At 40.9% G+C, this 20,596-nt stretch overlaps 1 protein-coding gene across 1 annotated transcript in view; it reads left to right on the top strand.

Annotated features, from left to right (window-relative positions):
• ARHGAP20 (Rho GTPase activating protein 20) overlaps window positions 1–20,596 on the top strand; it is a 210,479-nt gene that overhangs the window by 96,343 nt on the left and 93,540 nt on the right. Inside the window, exons 3-6 of the mRNA XM_029602490.1 lie at window positions 179–349; window positions 10,584–10,733; window positions 19,000–19,041; window positions 20,005–20,089. Of these exons, the coding sequence (XP_029458350.1) occupies window positions 179–349; window positions 10,584–10,733; window positions 19,000–19,041; window positions 20,005–20,089 (448 nt within the window). The remainder of the gene's footprint in view (window positions 1–178; window positions 350–10,583; window positions 10,734–18,999; window positions 19,042–20,004; window positions 20,090–20,596) is intronic.

Raw genomic sequence — 20,596 nt, 5'->3', positions numbered from 1 at the left:
TCTTGTCTGGATTAGATGAGTTCCACAGGATTGCTACTACAGCTAATAAGTTTTGCTTAATTGAGTTAATATATTTATCCAGCATGACGTGCAAATGAATTGTTCTGAAGTGATGATATCAAGTTTGCTATCAGCCTCGATTGGACCTAATGTGCTTTTGCCCCTGTCTTTGCTGCAGGGAAAGCTGTTCCTCCCCCATCAGCCCAGAAGCCTGTCCCCTTGTGCAGACATTTATCGGTGGCAACCGAAGCTTCCTGATGGATGGTCATGTGCAGCTGAAGACAGGCCTGCAAACCCAGGAGCGGCATCTTTTCCTTTTCACCGACATCCTGGTCATTGCTAAGTCTAAGTAAGTGCTACATCTACGTAATGTGATTAAAAGCTTCATCCTTTCCCCTTCGGAGCATAGAAGAAATGTCCTTACTAGGAAGCTATAGGCCCTTAAAAACATTGTGTTTCTCTTTCCTAGCTTCTGAAAAGGGTGGAATTTGTCACAGTACTGTCATTTTGTTTCCTCTTTGGACTGCTTAAATTCCTCTTACTAGGCAAGCAATGCACTACTACAGGGGTGGCCAACTCCAGTCCTCAAGTGCCACTGTTGGGTGTGGTTTTCAGGATATCGACAATGAATATGCATAAGATAGATCTGCACGCACTGCCTCCATTGTATGCAAATTTTATCTTATGAATGTTAATTGTGAATATCCTGAAAGCCAGACCTGTTTGTGGCTCTTGAGGATCAGAGTTGGCTACCCCTTCACTATCGCTTATCTCATTCCTTACCATTTGGGATCTAAAGTTCTCATGCTAGTCTGAATGCCTGAGAATCATCAGATCTTAATTGAACAGGACCAAACTAAGCTAAAGTTGGACATGGCCAATGTTACACTGAGTGCCATCAGGAAATGGGACGTCCCTTCCGTGGTATTACTGCCGGCTGGCAGTGTCTTGACTTGCATTGATTATCAGAGCTGGGAAATGGTCCCAGAAATAGGGAACTATGACTAGAGGCCCAGATAATTCTGTCAGTGCAGATTGTCTTTGTCTGCCCAGAAATATCAACTGGTTATATCAATTCCGACTAAGAACTTTGCCAGAAGAGATCTTACTTCATTGCTGTGTAATATTTAATATTTCTAAGTGGGTAACTGGAACATGCATCCTTTTCCCAAAATGCACAAAGTGGAGGAAACCTTTTAATAAGCATGACCCTGTGGGTAACTTCCGAAAACCCCCCCCAAAAGACAACAATCTAATATCTTCAATTAAAGCAAAATGGGTATTGATAGGTGATGTGTGAATAATACATTGTATGGTGGACATTATTCAGTTGATTTGATACCATAACTAATTGGTTACTAAAGTTGATTATCATTTGTTCTATAGATAAAATGGTTTTCTCTCTCTAAAAATATTCAGCTTGGATTACATCCCTTGGGATGAAGATTGTGGCAATCCAAAAACTGGCCCATCTCTACTTTTTTCTAAAGCAACCAGCTTTTTCAAAATATGCAGTTCAAATTTAATTAACTAAGGTCTGGAGTCATCATTTCGCTATAATTATAGCGAAATGATCGCCCATGGGGAAAAAAAGGGCGGGGAGGGGGCATAGTAAGCAGCCGGCCGCATCGTGGTGGTGTGTTTTCGCCCGCCATGGTTGCGGCCGCGCTGTAACTATCGCCCCGTAGTGCCAATGAAATAGTTGTAGCTACAGACCCCTAAATTTCCTTAACCCCACCTAAACCCCGCCCAAACTCCTCCCCTTTCCCTAAATTGAATTTCCAAATTGCGAGCTGGGAGACTGAGACATGGTCAGCCTTCTCCTTTACATTATGCGTCTGATCATATGACATCTAGAAGAGGAGGAGGAGGAGAGAAACCAAAGCCTGCATATTCTAGGCTCTTTTTTTTTTTTTTTTTTTTTTTTAATGGGATCCTGTTTGGAAAGAGCAGTTCTTATGATTCTTCTCTTTTTCACCACTTAGGAGTGTCCTCCTTGTTGAGTCAAAATTGTATTTATTTTAAGTATAAGGTAGTTTTACCTTATAAGCCCTGGAATATTTCTCTTTGTTATTTATTTAAATTAACATGGGGATTACCATATATTTACACTAGGATTGCATTGCATGTATTTCTGCTTGCTTTGTATTTTTATTTTTGGGAGGTATTTTTGTTATTTTGATGGGACATAGGCCTCAAGTTGCAAACAATACGGTACAGGAGAAAATCCTTTACATATCGTGCCTGCAGAATTTCATTATAAGTGCATCAGACAGTTATTGTATACATTCATCATCTTCATCATCATCATCATCAGAGCAGACTATAAACTACGTATGGTAATGTGCCCAGCCCAGGTCACTCGTGCATCTATTTAGGAGAAATTCAATCTTAGATTTTCTACCGACATGTTCAATCTCATCTTTGTACTAGTTTTTGGCAAATACTGAAAGTGACCCAGAGACAGGTCCCTCTTTATTACAAGTGACCGCTTCTAGAAAATAATTGTCCCACAGACCGCTTTCTACCACCAACATTTTTTTGTGAATGGGACAGCCGGGTGGAACTCTGACCCCTCCGAGTGGGGTTGGAGTTCTACAGAAATCACTGTGACCCTGTTTCTTTTATGCTGTTACGTTAAAATGTCTGATATTTAAACAGTATATTATGTTGGCCCAAATATAAAATGGGAGGGAGGAGATTTGGAAAACATTGCCAGGGTGGGATGCAGTGGCATCTGCTTGGCCTGGCAGGGGAAGAGGATCTGCTATCCTGCCCAGGCCCTCCCACCCAACCCAAGGCAGCAACCACTGAGCTGGAGGCAAGGAATGGAGGTACCTGCCAGCTACAACCTGCAAACCCTATCATGGAGGCTATAATTAGCCAACTCGCCCACGTGCCCGCTGCCACCACTCCAAATGACAACTCTTTGGATAAAAGGAAGGAAGCAAGAGTGAAGGTTCCAGTGCTGCTCTGACATGCACTGAAGCAGAGGGAACTTGTTATGTGATAGCACAGGAAATATGGCAAATCTGTTTACATCCCAAATGAAAAGACAAATCTGAATCTCTACCCAGGTCCAGTGGAAGAAGAGGAAGCAGTGTCCTGCTTGAGCCTGGTGAAGGGAGGTGGCAGCAGCTGCTGGCCACATTTTTTTTTTTATTCTGCCATCTTAGCCTGATTTAAGGGGGGGGGGTCATCTTATACTTAGTCTGATTTGTTTTGGGACTGATATAGTAAATATGAATACTACAACTGGATTCTTATCCCTTTTAGTAGTATAACAGCATTGGTGGTTTTCTTTACAAGTAATTTCCTCAGCCTTTGTGTTGGAAGCTAATATTTTCTGGAAATATTAAAAAAAAAAAAAAAATTAACAGCAAACTATAAGGCAAGAAAACACTTGCAAAAGGCCTGTAAAGGCTGTTCTGTATCATCACAGCCCTGGTTAAGCTGAGGATCAGAAACCAGAGTTCAGGAATAAAATGGGAATCTCTTGCACGTTGACGCACTGCATTGCCAGTGGCTCAAGTCTTACCGGATTTTTAAACTTGTCACTTTCAGGCAAAATTTAGTAGTGCGGAAGCTCTTCTTGCAACTTTTTTCCTGTGGATTTATTTCCCCTTGCAGAAATTGCAGGAAATTAACTTGTTGGGCAAATGCACTTTTTTCGATTATTATTATATTTTCACTATTTGCATTCTCATGACTTGAATGCCAATTCATCAGTGGGCACTTGCTTGAAGAAACGTGTTCTTGCCGAGAAACATGGTTAAAATGCTGAGAAATAAAACAAATGGATGTCTCAAAACATTAGGCAATGAATCACCATGGGGAGAGACTTTTTTAAAACAATCTTTTCAGAGTGCCAGTTCAGATCATAACTTCATCTTACTGATTTTCTGCTCTGCAGACTCTGTGAGGGAAATACCTGGAGAAGTTTCCCGGCTCAGCCCTCCTTTTGTAGTGCAGTGCTTCTTCCTAGTTTTCTCTCAGCCTCTAGGTCAAAAGGGGAGATTCTCTGTTGGTTAAAAATTATTCATACAGTGCTTAGATTGATCTCATCTGATAGCCACAGAACTACCAAGCCGTCCTCTTTCCCCAAGCCATATCAAGAATTTATACCGGGTGAAGACCTTCAGGAATCATCCAGAACCCCTGACGTGTTATCAGTGATTAAAGTTCCTTTTTCGCATTTCGCATTAATGCTAGACAAAAATTGGAAAGGAGAGCAGAACAGACATTCGGTCTAAGTCTTAATGATTTTTTTCTCTCTTAGAAAAAAATAACGGAATGCTGATTTCAAGTAAAAGTTCAAAGACATTTCTTTTACAGATATTAATTTGGAAAATTGAACAAAATTAAACAAAAAATTAAGGGATTTATAGCAAGATGTATGCAATATAATATACCATCATGGATACATGAATGCAGGGTTAGTATTACAAAGATACAGTCCAAGATGCTATAAAACATTTTACCTTAAAAGTTTAAAAAAAGCCAAATACAACACATTTATGAACAAATGTTTGTGTTCTGCTAACAGCACACCATATCATTTTATCCATGCCAGACTGCAGCACACTAGAGGGTAATTTACCAAGGGATTTATATGCATAAAGCCGGTTTATGCACATAAATTGAAAATTATTGGGGCGAGGGAAGTTGTGTAAGGAAAAGTACTATGGGGCTGGATTTTAATGCACTGGGCCTATTTTAAAAAGGCCCAGCGATGCGCGTAATGCCCCGGGATGCGTGTAAAACCCGGGGCTTTCAAAAAGGGGCGGTCTGAGGGCGGGGTGTAGGCAGGGTGGGGCCAGAGGCCTCCAACACAGCGGCCATTGCCGCTGTGTTGAAGGATCGCGTGCCAGCAAGCTGCCGGCATGCGCAAAAGGTATAATAAAACTTTTTTGGGGGGGGGGTTAGAGTAGGGCTGGAGGGGGGAAAGGTTAAGGGAAAGGGTGGGAAGGTCAGGCTAGGGGGAAGGGAACAGGGGAAGGCAGAGCAGCTTGGCGTGCGCAAGGTGCACAATTGTGCATCCCCTTGCGCGAGCCAACTCCTGATTTTATAACTTGTGCGCGCCGGCACGTGCAAGTAATAAAATCGGGTGTACATGTGCGCACCCTTTTAAAATCTACCCTTATGTGTGAACTTTTCCCCACTCTCAGGGTAGGCATTCCAGTGGGCAGAGTTTGACTGGAGAAAGCCTTTGCACACATTTTCGATTTTCAAAAGCATGCACATAAATGTGCATGCAGAAGGTTACCCCTGCTCTGGAGCAGAAATAACTTCCCGCACACACGTGCACAATGGCGCCATCGCAACCCGGGAATTTTTAAAGTAGATCTGTCTGTCTGCAACACTGCAGTCCTATGCAGGCTGTTGGAAATTTACCCTTCCCAGTATAAAACAGTTTATTCATTAAATTCATTAGCACCTCCGGGTCCCTTTTCAGCACTCTGGCACTTTCTTCTTTCGTACGGTGGACATCATTGGTGTTATTTCCCATTGAGTGAAGGCTCGGTAACATTTCACATGCAGTTGTGAATGTACGCTTTCCTGCCAGCTAATCTGTGCTGTAACATTCAGTCCCCACTGTAAGTAGAACATCTTAAATAACATTCAAAACTATCACTCCAGTTTGAGTTCAGGAAGCAGAAGGGACATCGAGCTTTCCAGTCGAACAGTTTGCCAGATCTCTTTGTAAATACACTACCTCTGCATCTATGGGGCGAGCTATGAAAAAGCGTATAGCTAACTCTTGGTTATTTGAAACAGGCTTCACAGCTTTTAACATCTACCTCTATTTAGAACCATTAATATAATAAAAGGGAACAATGCAGCTCTTAATAAAGATTCTGTTCTAGTTTTCTTAATTTGTTAAAGTTTTTTGTGCTTTCTTCTGACTTGTATGTTTGTAACCCGTTGACAGGGACTTATCATGTTGGGCAGTAGTATTTATATTCCAATCTGACAGGGGGTTTTTGTTTTTGTTTTTTTTACATTTAAACCAAATTGTGGTGGTGTTAGCTGTTCAGCCTTTTGTTTACAGAAAAAAAGTGATTGTTGTCCTTTACAAAAAAAAATCATTGCAATGCAGTAAGAGTAACCATGTTTGTGATCTATCTAGTCCTGTAGTCAATTCCAAGAGTCAGACAGAAACAGAATAGAGTGATCCCTTCCAGCTGCAATATTGCAGACCCCTTCCAGCCTTCAACTTTCCTATTGTTTCCCCAATAATTCTGAGCTTATCCCATACTTTCTGGGATTCCTTTATGGTTTTTGTCACTACCACGCCCATTGGTAGAACACCATACATCCTCGTCCCATGACCTCTTCTTTCCCATTGAAAAATGCTTGCTTCTTGTGCATTATTTATATTTAGAGATATTCAGATATCTCTATCATGTCTTCCCTCTTCCTTCTCTCGAAGGTTTACTACATACAGTTGTAGGCAAACGTTCAGGCATCATGCTCAAACTGTATGCTTCAATGACTCTAAACAGAAGCTGACAATCTCTACATGATTACAAAGATAAACGTGACATCTTTCTGCAATTGTTAATGCAAACTTACTTTTTATTTGCTAATTTTAACACATGAAAACAGAGGATAACTTTCAAACAACTGTGTGTGGCGGCATATACATGCGAACTTTTACCATAGTATTTTATAACCTGCGCATGTTACCAAATGCACATATCTAAACCCCGCAACATATGTGTATATGAATAGTATGCGTATGCACAAATGCATGCAATGCATTGAAAATGAATATTTCAATGAATTGAAAGTGAATATTTTAATGCATTGAGCATGCATATCCTATTTTAAAAATATACTTGTGTATATTTTACGTATGAAAATACAGTAGGACTTGCATAAATTGGTATATTTTAAAACATGCACGTATAAGTAAAATTGCCAGTTTTTTTAATTATGCAATCAGCTCATGTAGTCCTTCTCTAGGCCATCAAGACCCTCTTGGCTCTTTACCCTGAACCCTCCCAAGTTCACCCAGACTTCCCACCCAGCTAGTAGTATTCAATAAACACATTTATCATCACTTATACAAGATAATTAGGTGTAAAATTATGTAAGTTGGCAAATCTACATGCATGTCTTTTAAAATAGCAACTTACATGTGTAATATTGGCTCCACCCTGGAATGCCCCCAGACTGCCCCCTTTTATGCAGTGTGCGTGCAAAAGTAAAAATATGTGCATATGTTTGAGGTTTATAAAATAGCATGTGTTTTTTTGCAAATTTGTATGTGTGAAAGTCTTTGAAAATTCACCCCATAGTGAATAAGGCATGTGCAAACCTTTGGACACCCATCCAATTTATTCATTTCTACTTAAAAAAAAAGGATGTTAGCTCCCACAAAATTGATTGACTCTTTAGGCCTTCAATTAGCCAAATGAATACAATTCCATAGTTGAACAAATATTCTGACCCTTCTGACCTCTAAGGTTGTGATTGTTGTTCTATCTACTTTTAACAAACATAGGCTTCTCAATGCAGCTGTCTGAGAATTTGAAAATGAAGATAATTCACGCTTACAAAGCAGGGGAAGACTATGAAAAATCTCTAAACTCATCCAGCTAGCAATTTAAACTGTCAGAAACATTGTTAAGAAATGAAAGTTACATGGAACTGTTGAAGTCAAGACAAGATCTGGAAGCCCAAGAAAATTCTCTGATAGAATTGCCCGAAAACTGGTCAGATATGCAAAACAGAATCCACAAATCACTGCAAACATCTGCTAAAACGTTTAGCTACTATGGAGTAGTTGTCCACAGGTCCATATTACAGCATTGCTTACATAACAATAATATACATGGGAGAGTTGTCAGAAGGAAACCTTTTCTATGACTTTATCACAATAATCATCATCTAAAGTATGAAAAACAAAATCTTGATGAGCCTGAAACTTTTTGCTTTGGACTGATGAAACAAAAATTGAATTGAATTTTCTAACAGTGTTTCTAAGCATTTAGAGATTTTTTTATTGCTTTCCCCTACTTTGTAAATTGAAGTATCTTAATTTTCAAATGCTTAGATAGCTGCTTGGAGGAGACCATTGTTGTTGAAAGTAGATAAAACACCAGTCATAACCTGAGAGGTTAGAAGAATCAAAGTATTTGTTCAACTGTGAAATTGTCTTCACCTGACTAATTGAAGGCCCAATGAGTCAATCACATTTTATGTATTTATTTAAAAGCATTTATTTCCTGCAGCCTCCAAATTTCAGGATAGGTACATTTAAAAAAAACCCCATACATAATAGTCATGGCACCACAAAAACTAACAAATCCTAATAAATAACAAGATATTGCTTAAACAAATTGCTGTGATTCTGGAACCGCAGGAGATGTGGACTTTATTAACATCTTTTTAAAAAAGTTGACATGAATTAACTGGAAATGTGTCCAAATGTTTGAATATACCATATTCACTATTTTATTATTTTCAGTCTGTTAAAATGAGCAAATAAAAAATAATTTTGCATTAAAAATTACATAAATTGTCGTGTTTACTTTGTACCATGTAGAGCTTGTGTCATCTTCTGGTCACTTAGAGATTCATTGAAACATATAACTTTACCAGGGGTGCCTAAACCTTTGCATATATCTGTATTTACATAGCTTTTGATAATCATCTACCTCGAGAACAATACTTATTGTTTAAAAAATACACTTGAACATTCTATTCATTCTTTCGTTATCTGATTCAAAATAGTTTCATAAATATCCGTGTAGGTACATGAAAACATCCTGTTTGATCTATGAACTGTACAGTTCATTAAAAGTTGCCTCATAATGTGATGTGCTAGTATGAATAATCAGGAAGAGGCGTTAATAACTTATATTTCAGGAAACTACATTGACCATGAATTGAATGAAGATAATATTTCTGTGACAGAACACAGCATAGTACAGCTGACTTCAGCTTCATTTCAAGGGAAACCCAGGTCTGAATAAGTAAAGACACGTGACAACAAGATATAACTCATGCTTTGCATTGTTCAAGATGGGGAACAAACTCGACATATATAAAATCTATACAAAAACTTAAAAACAAAACTAACAAGACTGAAATGCTGTCACATTAGTCAAGATGGAAATGACAGCTGAATTATGAAAGGAGGTGAACACCAAGCAGTTGCCTTGAGTTGAAATAGCAAAATAAAGGCTCTTGACCATAATCAAAATCTTGCTGGAATAGAATCATCTTAAGGAGCTTCTTGAAAGTCTATGTGCAGGTTAAAGTCCACAGGTAGTCTGGGAGATTATTCCAAAAACTTGGGACAATTAAGAAAAAGACTTTTTCACAGGTTTCAGCGAGGTGTGCCAGCTTCAGAGAAGGCACATCTGAGAGGCCAAATTGAGCGAACAAAGTGCTCTAAGGCACATAGATGTGCAGCATTGTGCGGATCCATAACAAAGAGTTAAGACTCATTAATTTATGAATGAGCATTGCAATTCTGAATTTGATCTGCCATTATATAGGCAACTAAAGGAGAACATGGAGAGTAGGAGCTAAACAATGAATAGTATACAGTGTTTACTGATAAAATGTCTGTTTTTTTGCTTTTCTTTTTTTTCTTTTTTGCCTTTTATAATTTTCAAAATTTTATAAGACAAAATTACTCTGTCATGAAAAGCCAGTTTGGGACAATATACATCATATTAGCCTTATATTGGCCATAAAGAAAAGTAGAACAAAAAGAAGAAAAAAAATGCACAGTTGTCACAAATCCTCAACAGGGAATGCCATAAAAACATTTAAAAGAAACTAAAGCAAACCCAAGCATAGATACATTCAAAGCGAGTATTAATAGATAATAGAGCTCTTTCTCACTTACCCATCAAACTACTCTCTGCAACAGGACTATGAGAATTATTCCTTATGAAAGCCATTAAGTGATATGGGTCCAGCAATTTGAAATTATTTCTCTGATATGATGATATACTTACAGGGAAAATTTAAAACAACCAGCATCTAGGGAGAAAACCTCCACCTTAAGTCTAGAAATTTTTTCCTCATCTGATTCAACCTAGAGACATCTGGGTGCCCCTTGGACTCTAGAACTTATGCATATGTCATCCTTATGTAAGGAAAAAAAAGTCTTCGAATCCAATCTTTATCCAGCTGTAAAACAAAAGTATCCTGAAGAGTAGGCTGAATCATCTCTCTTCCTGTATTATTCTGAAGGATTGGATGAGATCCAAACCGTCAAAAGTTGACCTTACGCCATTGCGCTCTCATATTTAGCATGTCTAGCTGGTGGCAAATAGTAGACTTTAGAGAAATGAGGTATAGCTTTCTCAGGAAATTTCAACATATCACCCAAATATCGCTTTAACATCCCCAAAGGAGTGGTATTAGCTATAGAGTACAATTGACAAATCTCAGTTGTTTTCATGTAATGCCTCTTTGTAGTCAGTGTTTTCCATTCACAAATGCTAACTTTTGGAACATCATTAAGAAATCAAAACATTTTAATGAAAGTTTTGGAATGGAAAGTTTCTTCACCTATCCAGAACAAATTGTCTCATAGATTGGGTTTCTGCATACAGGTCACCGTCTCATTTTAAACTTAAACACCGTGTACGAATCTGTGAGATGTGGCTAGCATTCTGCATGGAAGAGGTATGCGAGGGGAGCACAAACCCAGAGAGGTCCTTTGTTGTAGGCTGGCCTACCACCAATTGTGTTGCCACTTTCAGGTAGGTGTGGAAATATTATGTTTATGCTGACGTTCATTTTAAGAAGTTCAGTAATTTTAAAGATGTCCTCCTCTTTCCTTTCCGATGTTCAGCATGCCAGCCCAAAAGGCATAGTCTAGAAAGCGCTAATATTTAACTTGGGTAGCCTGATAATTCTGTTCAAGTTCAGCACACACAGCCATAGGCAGCACGACCCCCTTTTGTTCAGACATTTCTCTCCTTTGATTTTGATGGGGAAAAGTCTGTACAAATTGAAAACTATCAATTCAAATACTGCTGGTCTGAGAGAGACAACTTGTCCATAGGGTCAAGAGAGCATGAGTCCTTCCTGGCACACAAGGCAATAAATTACCGAGAAAAGAAATCTTAGATGAGAAATGTATGATATATGTTCTAACTTGAATACCACTTGTTTATCGTTATGATTTTTCATTTTGTTAATGTGCCTGTCATATGCATTGAAACTTTACCTTAAAGTGATATTGTCCATTAACACGAGTTCTGTTTAGTATCTGGTTCCCCAAACAATGCAACTTTCTAGTAGTCCTCTTGCTTTTGCAGACTATTGGATTCTTTACAGGTTATGATTCCTTTTATTGGAGCAGCCTAATAATTACTGATGTGCTGGAACAGCATCATGGGGAGGGGACTGTTCGCAACCCTTTGTTAGATTGCTTTTTAAATAGAAATGGTGTCTTACCAAATGGAGCAGATCTAGTGAGAGCCCCAGGACGAAAAATTGGTAGCACGTCACTGAGAATTACTAACAAATGTTGTGCATGAGCATTCGAGACCACATAGATTCCTTTTTCAGATGAATATAGTTGAATGTGTTTAAGCTGGCGCAATTAGATATCCCAACCTAGAAAAAAATCCACTATCATAGGGGAGTCCTGTGCTATAGAAAGGTGTTCCTCCGATGGTATACACAGAAAAGCATGGGGGTAAGGGAATGGGCAGGGTAGTTTATAAAAACACAGTTAAAAGAAATCAGGGGATTCATTGCAGAAACTGACTACAGGGAGGGAGGGGAAGGTGTCACTTTATTTTCAAATACTTGTAAAAACAAAAAAACGAGTTGTGCCTGTGAGCTGCTTAAATTTGAAGTCCTGCCAGAAAAATATTAATCATTTAGATGTAAGTTATGAGCTGTTGCTAATCTTTGCAAAGCTGTTTGATGTAACAAATATACAGAACTGGCACAGCTGGGATGTGGAGCAGTAGAGAGTCTTTAACTGGGGGAATGTCTAGCATTTCAGAAATGCCAGCACCCGCAGATTAATTGCTGGAGGCGTGCTCTGCGTGACATAACTGAAAACAAAATCCAAAAGTGTCCCTGAAGCAGGAACACTGGCATGGCTTTAAAGTTCCTCCTAATAACGCAACCCTGCAAAGCCCAGCACCTGCTCTGCAGCTGTCCTGCTCCTGCTGAAATGTCAGCTTATCCCGTACCGCATCCCACGTTGGGAAAAGTATCTGCACCCGTTTTGTTCCGTCCGCTTTACGGCATCGTCTAATGCCGGTGCACCGCAACGTGTACGCTTTGTTGGACGCGGAAAACGGGGAGGGCAATGTTTGTAACAGCCTGCTTGGGGCTAAAGCCTGCGTGGAGAAAGTGCAGGCAGACCTTGGCCCATGTTTTCAAAGCGTGTTTGCATGCAATGAAAGTTAGTGGGAGTGTGTGGCATCCTGACGACATGCACCCATGCATTTCAAAAATTGAAAGGATGCACATAACTGGTTTCCATTTCCCAGCTGCACCTAAGGAGCACCTCTTTGTAGTGCGCATAAAGGTTATGTGGAAAATCACTTTGGTGCAAATGTTTACACGTACAACACCCTCCCCCCACCCGGGTAATTTTCAAGCTCCCAGGCCTGTGTGTAAATCTTTTTGAAAATTCTGCCTAAAAAGTCCTCTGTGAACTTCCATTGAATGGAATATGTACAATGAGAAAATAGAAGAAAAACCAGGAGACTATAGAATGGAAACCATCAAAATAACGATATGGTTCAATTAAACCTACTAAATCATAAAAAGAGCAGGGGTGGGTCCATCATAATATGATGAGATAAAATCAAACTGATTTAATAAAAGTAATCATTTCCTAGCGTGTAGTCAGATGGACTCAGGACCAATGGGTTATATGCTCCCCTGCTAGCAGATGGAGATGGAGTCAGGTTTCAAAGCTGACGTCACCTTAGATACACCCCTGCAGTGACCTCAGCCTCTCAGTATCTCTCCATCTCCTAGCAGATGTGGATACATTTCGGGATCGCCGTACTCTTTAGAAGAATAAATTTAACCTTTAAAATTGGAGAAAGATTGAGCCCCGATCTCCTGCAGTAATGCCTAAAGGTTCCTCCCCCAGTCGAGAATTCCTGAGGCGATTTCCAAGATCCCTCAGAGGTGTACATTGGTCCAGTAGCCAGTTCCCAGCGAGAACTTTGCTGCTGAAGCAGCTGAAGGGCAGCGGGTGCAGGAAGCCGAATGCGGTGGTGACGGCCAGAGATCATTTCTGTACTCTGCCGGTAAGCGCTGAGCCCAGGTAAGTAAAGAGAGAAGTGGATTCTTTTCGATTGACACATTGGAGGGGCTTCAGTAAGTCTTCCTCCTGTCTCCTTGCTTGGCATGCCATACCAATGACGATCCCGATCCCGTTGAGGTAAGCGGAAGTGGGCTTCTGAGTGGGTTGAGCAGCCCCCTCATGGACTAGGCCCTGCTTCAGGCTCAGTGGGCACACCACGTGGTAGGCTGTGGCGGCACCATCTTGTGCACGGTTTTGTGCATCTTCATTGCCTTCCATAGATCACTGATATGCATGGTGCATGCTGGTTCTGCGCACGCGCTGTGAGCGGAATGTAGCACATACGTGCACTCCAGCATTACACGCATCGGTATACGCACTCCTTAAGCATTCCGCGGAGGCGCTCAAAATCTGTGCGCACAAGATTTCAAGCACTAGCCAGCTGAACACACAGTTACCATTAAGAACATAAGAACATGCCATTCTGGGTCAGACCAAGGGTCCATCAAGCCCAGCATATTGTTTCCAACAGTGGCCAATCCAGGCCATAAGAACCTGGCAAGTACCCAAAAACTAAGCCTATTCCATGTTACTGTTGCTAGTAATAGCAGTGGCTATTTTCTAAGTCAACTTAATTAATAGCAGGTAATGGACTTCTCCTCCGAGAACTTATCCCATCCTTTTTTAAACATAGCTACAAAAACTGCACTAACCACATCCTCTGGCAAAAAATTCCAGAGTTTACTTGTGCGTTGAGTGAAAAAGAACTTTCTCCGATTAGTTTTAAATGTGCCACATGCTAACTTCATGGAGTGCCCCCTAGTCTTTCTATTATCTGAAAGAGTAAATAACTGATTCACATCTACCTGTTCTAGACCTCTCATGATTTTAAACACCTATATCAAATCCCCCCTCAGCTGTCTCTTATCCAAACTGAAGTCCTAACTTCTTTAGTCTTTCCTCATAGGGGAGCTGTTCCATTCCCCTTATCATTTTGGTCGCCCTTCTCTGTACCTTCTCCATCGCAACTATATCTTTTTTGAGATGTGGCGACCAGAATTGTACACAGTATTCAAGGTGCGGTCTCTTATTTAGACACCATGGAGAGATACAGAGGCATTATGACATTTTCCGTTTTATTCACCATTCCCTTTCTAATAATTCCCAACATTCTGTTTGCTTTTTTGACTGCCACAGCACACTGAACCGACGATTTCAATGTGTTATCCACTATGATGCCTAGATCTCTTTTTTTGGGTGGTAGCACCTAATATGGAACCTAACACTGTGTAACTATAGCATGGGTTATTTTTCCCTAAATGCATCACCTTGCACTTATCCACATTAAATTTCATCTGCCATTTTGATGCCCAATTTTCCAGTCTCACAAGGTCTTCCTGCAATTTATCACAATCTGCTTGTGATTTAACTACTCTGAACAATTTTGTATCATCTGCAAATTTGATTATCTCACTTGTCGTATTTCTTTCCAGATCATTTATAAATATATTGAAAAGTACGGGTCCCAGTACAGATCCCTGAGGCACTCCACTGTCCACTCTCTTCCACTGAGAAAATTGTCCATTTAATCCTACTCTCTGTTTCCTGTCTTTTAGCCAGTTTGTATTCCACGAAAGGACATCGCCACCTATCCCATGACTTTTTACTTTTCCTAGAAGCCTTTCATGATTTATTTATTTATACACTTTTTATACCATCATTTGGAACGTACCATCACAACGGTTTACAATTAAGAGCAATAGAAATAGGAATAACAGTCTGTAAAATAGTAAATTAATACTAGCATCAATAAAAACAATTAAGTTACATAAAAGTATATAATAGAGAGGCGCTAAGTAAATTAGGAAATTAAACAAGTTAAAAAACTGAGTACTAGCCTTCAAGTTCCTAAAAACACAATACGATGTCTATAAAAATGATAAATTAACAATATTAGAAAACTACTTCGTAATAATAAATAATTCAAGAAATAAAAACAAATTAAATGGTCAAAAATAATCCAGCATATTCGATTAGTGTAGTGTACATGAATTGGCTTTATGAATAGCTTTAGCCAATGCCTTCCTGGCTCCGACAGCAAAGAAACATAAGCGCCATTCCCTTTGTGCTGCCTGCCGTATTAGGGCTACACAGCCTGACTTTGATTCTTATCTATGTCAGCACTGTGAGGAGGCCCAGGAAGAGTTGGCCTCACAGAATTTTGCTAAGCCTGGCTCCTCCCATTCAGAGGATGGGTCAGCCATGAACTTAACCGGTAGCACCCCGGATCTCAGTAATCCCGGGGCTGGGTCTGCCATGGGAGAAGGAAATTCAGCAGCACCTACCCCAGTACCTCCTGGGCTAGGCATGGACCTGGTGGCCTTTTCTTGGGTGGAACTTTTTCAAGGCCTTCAAGCCTTCGTACAGGCACAGTCTGTTTCTCCTACCCCTGTCTGGACAGAACCCCAGCCGGGAAGGCCTCCCTCTCCCAGCCCTTTCGGCAGGCCTTGAGACATGCCTCGTCTCACCAAGGGTATCTTGGCAGGGCCTAGACACCACAGATGAAGAAAGGGATCCAGATTTCTTGGAGGATGGGGAAATCCCTCCAGGCTTGGAGCCATATCGGACCATGTTACGGTTTTTCCTTAGAGATTATAACCCTGAAAACGGTGCTCCTGGTGGCGATATGCTCGGCTTGTCGCATCTCTGAACTACAGGCATTGTTGTGTTGGGAATCATTCCTCCAGATGACCCCAGGAGCATTACAACTTTGTACCGTTCCATCCTTCTTGCCCAAGGTAGTCTTGGAGTTTCATGTGAATCAGTCCATCTTGTTGCCATCTCTAGATAGGCACAAGGACACGGAAGACTACCGCTTCCTCCATCATTTAGGCTTTTGGTGTGGTATCTGGAACTTTCAGAACCGGTGCACAAGATGGACCTCTTATTTGTCCTTCATTTGGAAGGAGACAGGGCAAGCCAGCTTCACGGGCTACCATAGCTCGCTGGATCAAGGAGGTGGTCACAAAAGCTTATGCAGAGGCAGGAAAACAATTACCCTTTCAAGTTAAAGCTCATTCCACTAGGGCTCAGGCAGTATCCTGGGCGGAAGCTAAACTACTGTCTCCCGTCAACATCTGCCGAGCAGCAACATGGTCCTCCTTGCACACCTTCTCCAGGTCCTATCACCTGGACATTCAAGCCCGAGGGCACGCAGCCTTTGCAAGAGCGGTGCTAACCAGACCGCGGGCAGCCTCCCGCCCCAATCGGGAGTAGCTTTTGTACATCCCATTAGTCCTGAGTCCATCTGGCTACACGCTAGGAAATGGAGAAATTACTTACCTGATGATTTTGTTTTCCTTAGTGTAGACAGATGGACTCAGCATCCCACCCACAGCTGCCCAAGAATGATGCCAAGGAATTGCTCATGAGTTGAATATAGATTCCAAAAAGTTACGGGTAAGCCGTCGCCCATTCCCTAGATCAGGGCATCTATAATCTTGCTGGGATTCAGCGTTTATGTTTGGTTGAGTACAGTTACGGATATCCGTTTTTAATCAAATTTCTAATCAAGTTTTTATCAAGTTTTTCACTACTATGTCCACATGGCTTTTGAAGAGAATACTGATGGGCAGAGGTCACTGCAGGGGTGTATCTAGGGTGACGTTAGCTTTGAAATCTGACTCCATCTCCACCTGCTAGCAGATGGAGACGGAGTCAGATCCTGAGTCCATCTGTCTACACTAAGGAAAACAAAATTACCAGGTAATTTCTCCATTGACCCCCAACAAATAAGTGTGAAAAGATGCACAAGACAGGCATAAAGGGATGCTTTAGAAAAGGGACAAAAGGTGAACAAATATACAAACACTGATGTGACTAAATGATCACAACGAAGTCTGTTTCATGGGGATATTCTTGGGTGCTTGAAATCCCTCATGGGGGTCACAGCATGAACTGCCGGACACAGTAACGTCCCCAAGTGGTGCATGCTACAAACTCTAAGGCTTGCTTTGTCCAGGGCTTTCCTTTTATTTTCTCCTCTCTAGCGTACACATTAGTATGTGCATGTCAAAAAAGGATTGCACTCAAAAGAAATTTTATCAGCTTGTTGCTTTAATCAGATTCTTTTGGACTTAACTAGAATATAATGACCCCCTTTTCCTAATTTAACAGGGCTAGTTTGACGATTCTGTGCTGGCGGGTCTGGTGTTTTTGTAGAATTGATGTAAGATTCCTTGCTTAGAATTGACTGTGCATCTGTGGCTTGAAAGTCTTACCGCACTCACACTTTAATCCCAAGGTTCAGAGATGTTGCCAGCAGCACGGAGGCCAAGGGACAGTCCAGGCACCAGATCCACATTCCAGAAATGTTTCTTTCTCTTATTAGTTCAACAGCACTTGAAAGTATTTTTTTTACAGTGATTGCTTTTTCTACAGCTGAAATTCTGAGAACAGATTAAGTTGTGCATATTTATAGATATGTATTTTTGAAATATGTTGGAAAGTCATGCTAGCCTTGGGCTTCAATGCGTATCTCTCACATGTGGAAAAAGGACAGGATCAGCCCGTTGCACATTCTCACAAAAGTCAAAGGTTTGAATCTAGCCCTCTGTAAAATGTTCTGATTTGTGACATGAAAGGAATCGCATTTTATGTAAAGGCACAGTAGGCGGAGTTTACGTACTACTGTTCGCCATATTGCAGTATTTTGCAACAGATTCATAATGTCGGGAGCAATTTTCAGACTGTCCACTTTGGGCTGGCTAACTTAGCTGAACTTCAGTTCCATCCACCTAAGTTAGCCGGATAACTTTAGACTTGTTTTAGAGAAGATCTAAAGTTTCCAGCCTCGTGCGGCTGGATAACTTTCTTCTTAAAAAAAAAAAAAATTCCCCCTCCCCCCCAATTTCATATACTGTATGACCCTGTCAGGCCATGCACCTCCAACCCATTCCGGGTCCGCAGGCTGGGACTCCACCTCCCCCTTTCCTTGGTTTATTAATAAAATTAAATCATGCTGCTGTCTGCAATCCAAATGTCCCACGCCGCATCCCCCTTTCCACCCCCCAAATCCTGAAAATCCTTGCCAGGGAGGGGAGTATGAACTTAACCTGTTCCGGAAGCTCCGGCAGTGCTTCTGTCACAAGCAGCGCTAGAAGAGGAAACTGCTTAGCTCACGCCTCCAAAAGCGCCGGAGCACAAGGACCAGGTAAGTTCGTACCTTGCTTCCATCAGGGATTTGTATGATTTGGGGAGGGGATGGGGTAAGAGGTACGGTGGGGATATTTGGACTGCGGGTGAGTGGGAGTACCATTTAATTTTATTAATAAAACCGTGAAGAAGCTACAAGGGGGCCTTGCAGACTTTGTTACACTTAGGAGGGGATCAGGAGGTGGGGGGTGAAATTTGTGGAAGGGGGATGGAGAGAATCGGGCAACGGGCTCCTTTTTCACAGCTCTGCTTTTCCAGACATCTTTTGAAGATATCCGGATAAGTAGCAAGTTATCCAGCCACACAAGGCCAGGTAACGAAGAAACCCGATCGGTTATGCTGAAACATAGCCAGTTAGGTTTTTTAACCTCAGGCGAGTATATTTAGTAGGATGCTTATCCCGCTGAATATCTGGGACAAGTTATCCAGTTTACTGAATATGGACCTCATAATGTATAATTGCCATGGTGTGGCTGCTTTTGCTTGCCTGCTGAGTGATCCATTAAATTTTGTATTTATCTTTGCAGCTCTTCTGAGCAGAAAGAGAAGTGGCTTTATTTCCTACAAAGGTACATTGCAATTGTATTACAAGATATACAGAAACATAAAAGTTAGCAGGCGAGCTACAGTGTTATACCTTTCTGTCAGAGCAACCCAATATATTTGTGACTAACTGTGTCAGGAGGCAGGCTAACTCAGGAAAGCTAGTCACAGGGTAAGCTGGGAATAAAAAAAGGTATCGCCTACCTCTTGTTTGCTAACTTTTTTCTGTTTACGCCTTTGAGTGGATTAACACAGCAAATGCATAACTCTGTTTGTTTAATAAAATAGTGGTCTGAGTGCTCGTGAAAAGGAGAGAGGTGGTCGTCACGTTAAAAGGAAGAGAAATGAAGCTTATGAAGCTTTCTCTCACTTTCCTAACCAAAACGGTTCTGTGATTTAATTCATACACTGCCAGGAAATATTTAGCTGCTGTGGAAGGGTTCAATGGGCACAACATGTGCATGGCTCTCTGCTTTATCCCTCTGCCTGCGTATACCATGGTATAAATATCAGCATCCCCCCCCCCCCCCTCCCAAGCATTCAAAGTCTCTGAATCTTATTCTGGGTCTGTGCTTTTACCTTTTCGAAAATAGCTACGTTGTCCTATTAGCCAAGGGTGCATGGAGGATGGAACTAGTTTGCCATTTGTTCCCATTTCCCTTCTTAAATAAATGACGTGTCTAGTCTGAAAATCCCAGCAGAGAGCAAGAAATGATGCCATGACCTGAATATTTCTGGCTTAAGACAGCCCTGTGTAAATGAATTAAATATGGAAAATCCCATGCCCGTTTCTTCTTTTCTAACTTTTGGAGACTTTCTCCACCACATCTGCCTAATTGTTCCAGCTGTGGGCGTGCGGTGTAGAGCTCAGTCCAAACATTACAGAAGAATAGGTTTAATTATGGTTTGGGCACCTTTTCTCAGCCAGATGTCGGCAGAAATAATTTGCTATGCAGAGATTAACTAGACCTATGTGTCTTTTTTCCTAGTCGAATTAACGAAGAAAAGGAAAACGATTATCCAAAGAGCATTCCTTTGAAGATTTTTGCAAAGGATATTGGAAGCTGTGCATATGTAAGTGTTTCTGGAAAGGAAAGGAAAGTTACATCCAAGGATCCCCCAAAATGTGGCCTTGATTTATTGGCTACAGCAAGAGCGTACATTGAAAATAATTGACGATGTTACCATGGGGGTCACTTTTTAAAGGGAGCCAGTAATTAAAAATGGTTCGGTAGATGATGGAGGGTGATTCAGTTAACAGCCTGCATTGGTGCATCGTCTGCAGGGACTTTTTTTTTTTAACTGCAAACTTTACATTAATTTTCAAAGAGAAGGGACATATGTTCACTTTGAAAATGGTCCCAGAAAAAACACCCACACAGATTTTCACCCACTAAGTTGTGTGGGTTGTTTTTCTAAGGAAAACTGACTCCTACTTATGAAAATGCAAAAGGGTGTGTGTGTGTGTGTGTGTATCCAGACCTCGCCAATGAGTACATGGAAGTATGTGCATAGAGGCCTTCTCAGGTGCTTTTATATGCATAGGGTGTGGGTAGTTTTCCAAAAGCCCATTTCTGAAGG

This window comes from Rhinatrema bivittatum, chromosome 5 (assembly GCF_901001135.1).
Source record: "Rhinatrema bivittatum chromosome 5, aRhiBiv1.1, whole genome shotgun sequence".
Classification (NCBI taxonomy): Eukaryota; Metazoa; Chordata; class Amphibia; order Gymnophiona; family Rhinatrematidae; genus Rhinatrema; species Rhinatrema bivittatum.
This window is presented reverse-complemented; position numbering and strand designations above follow the sequence as displayed.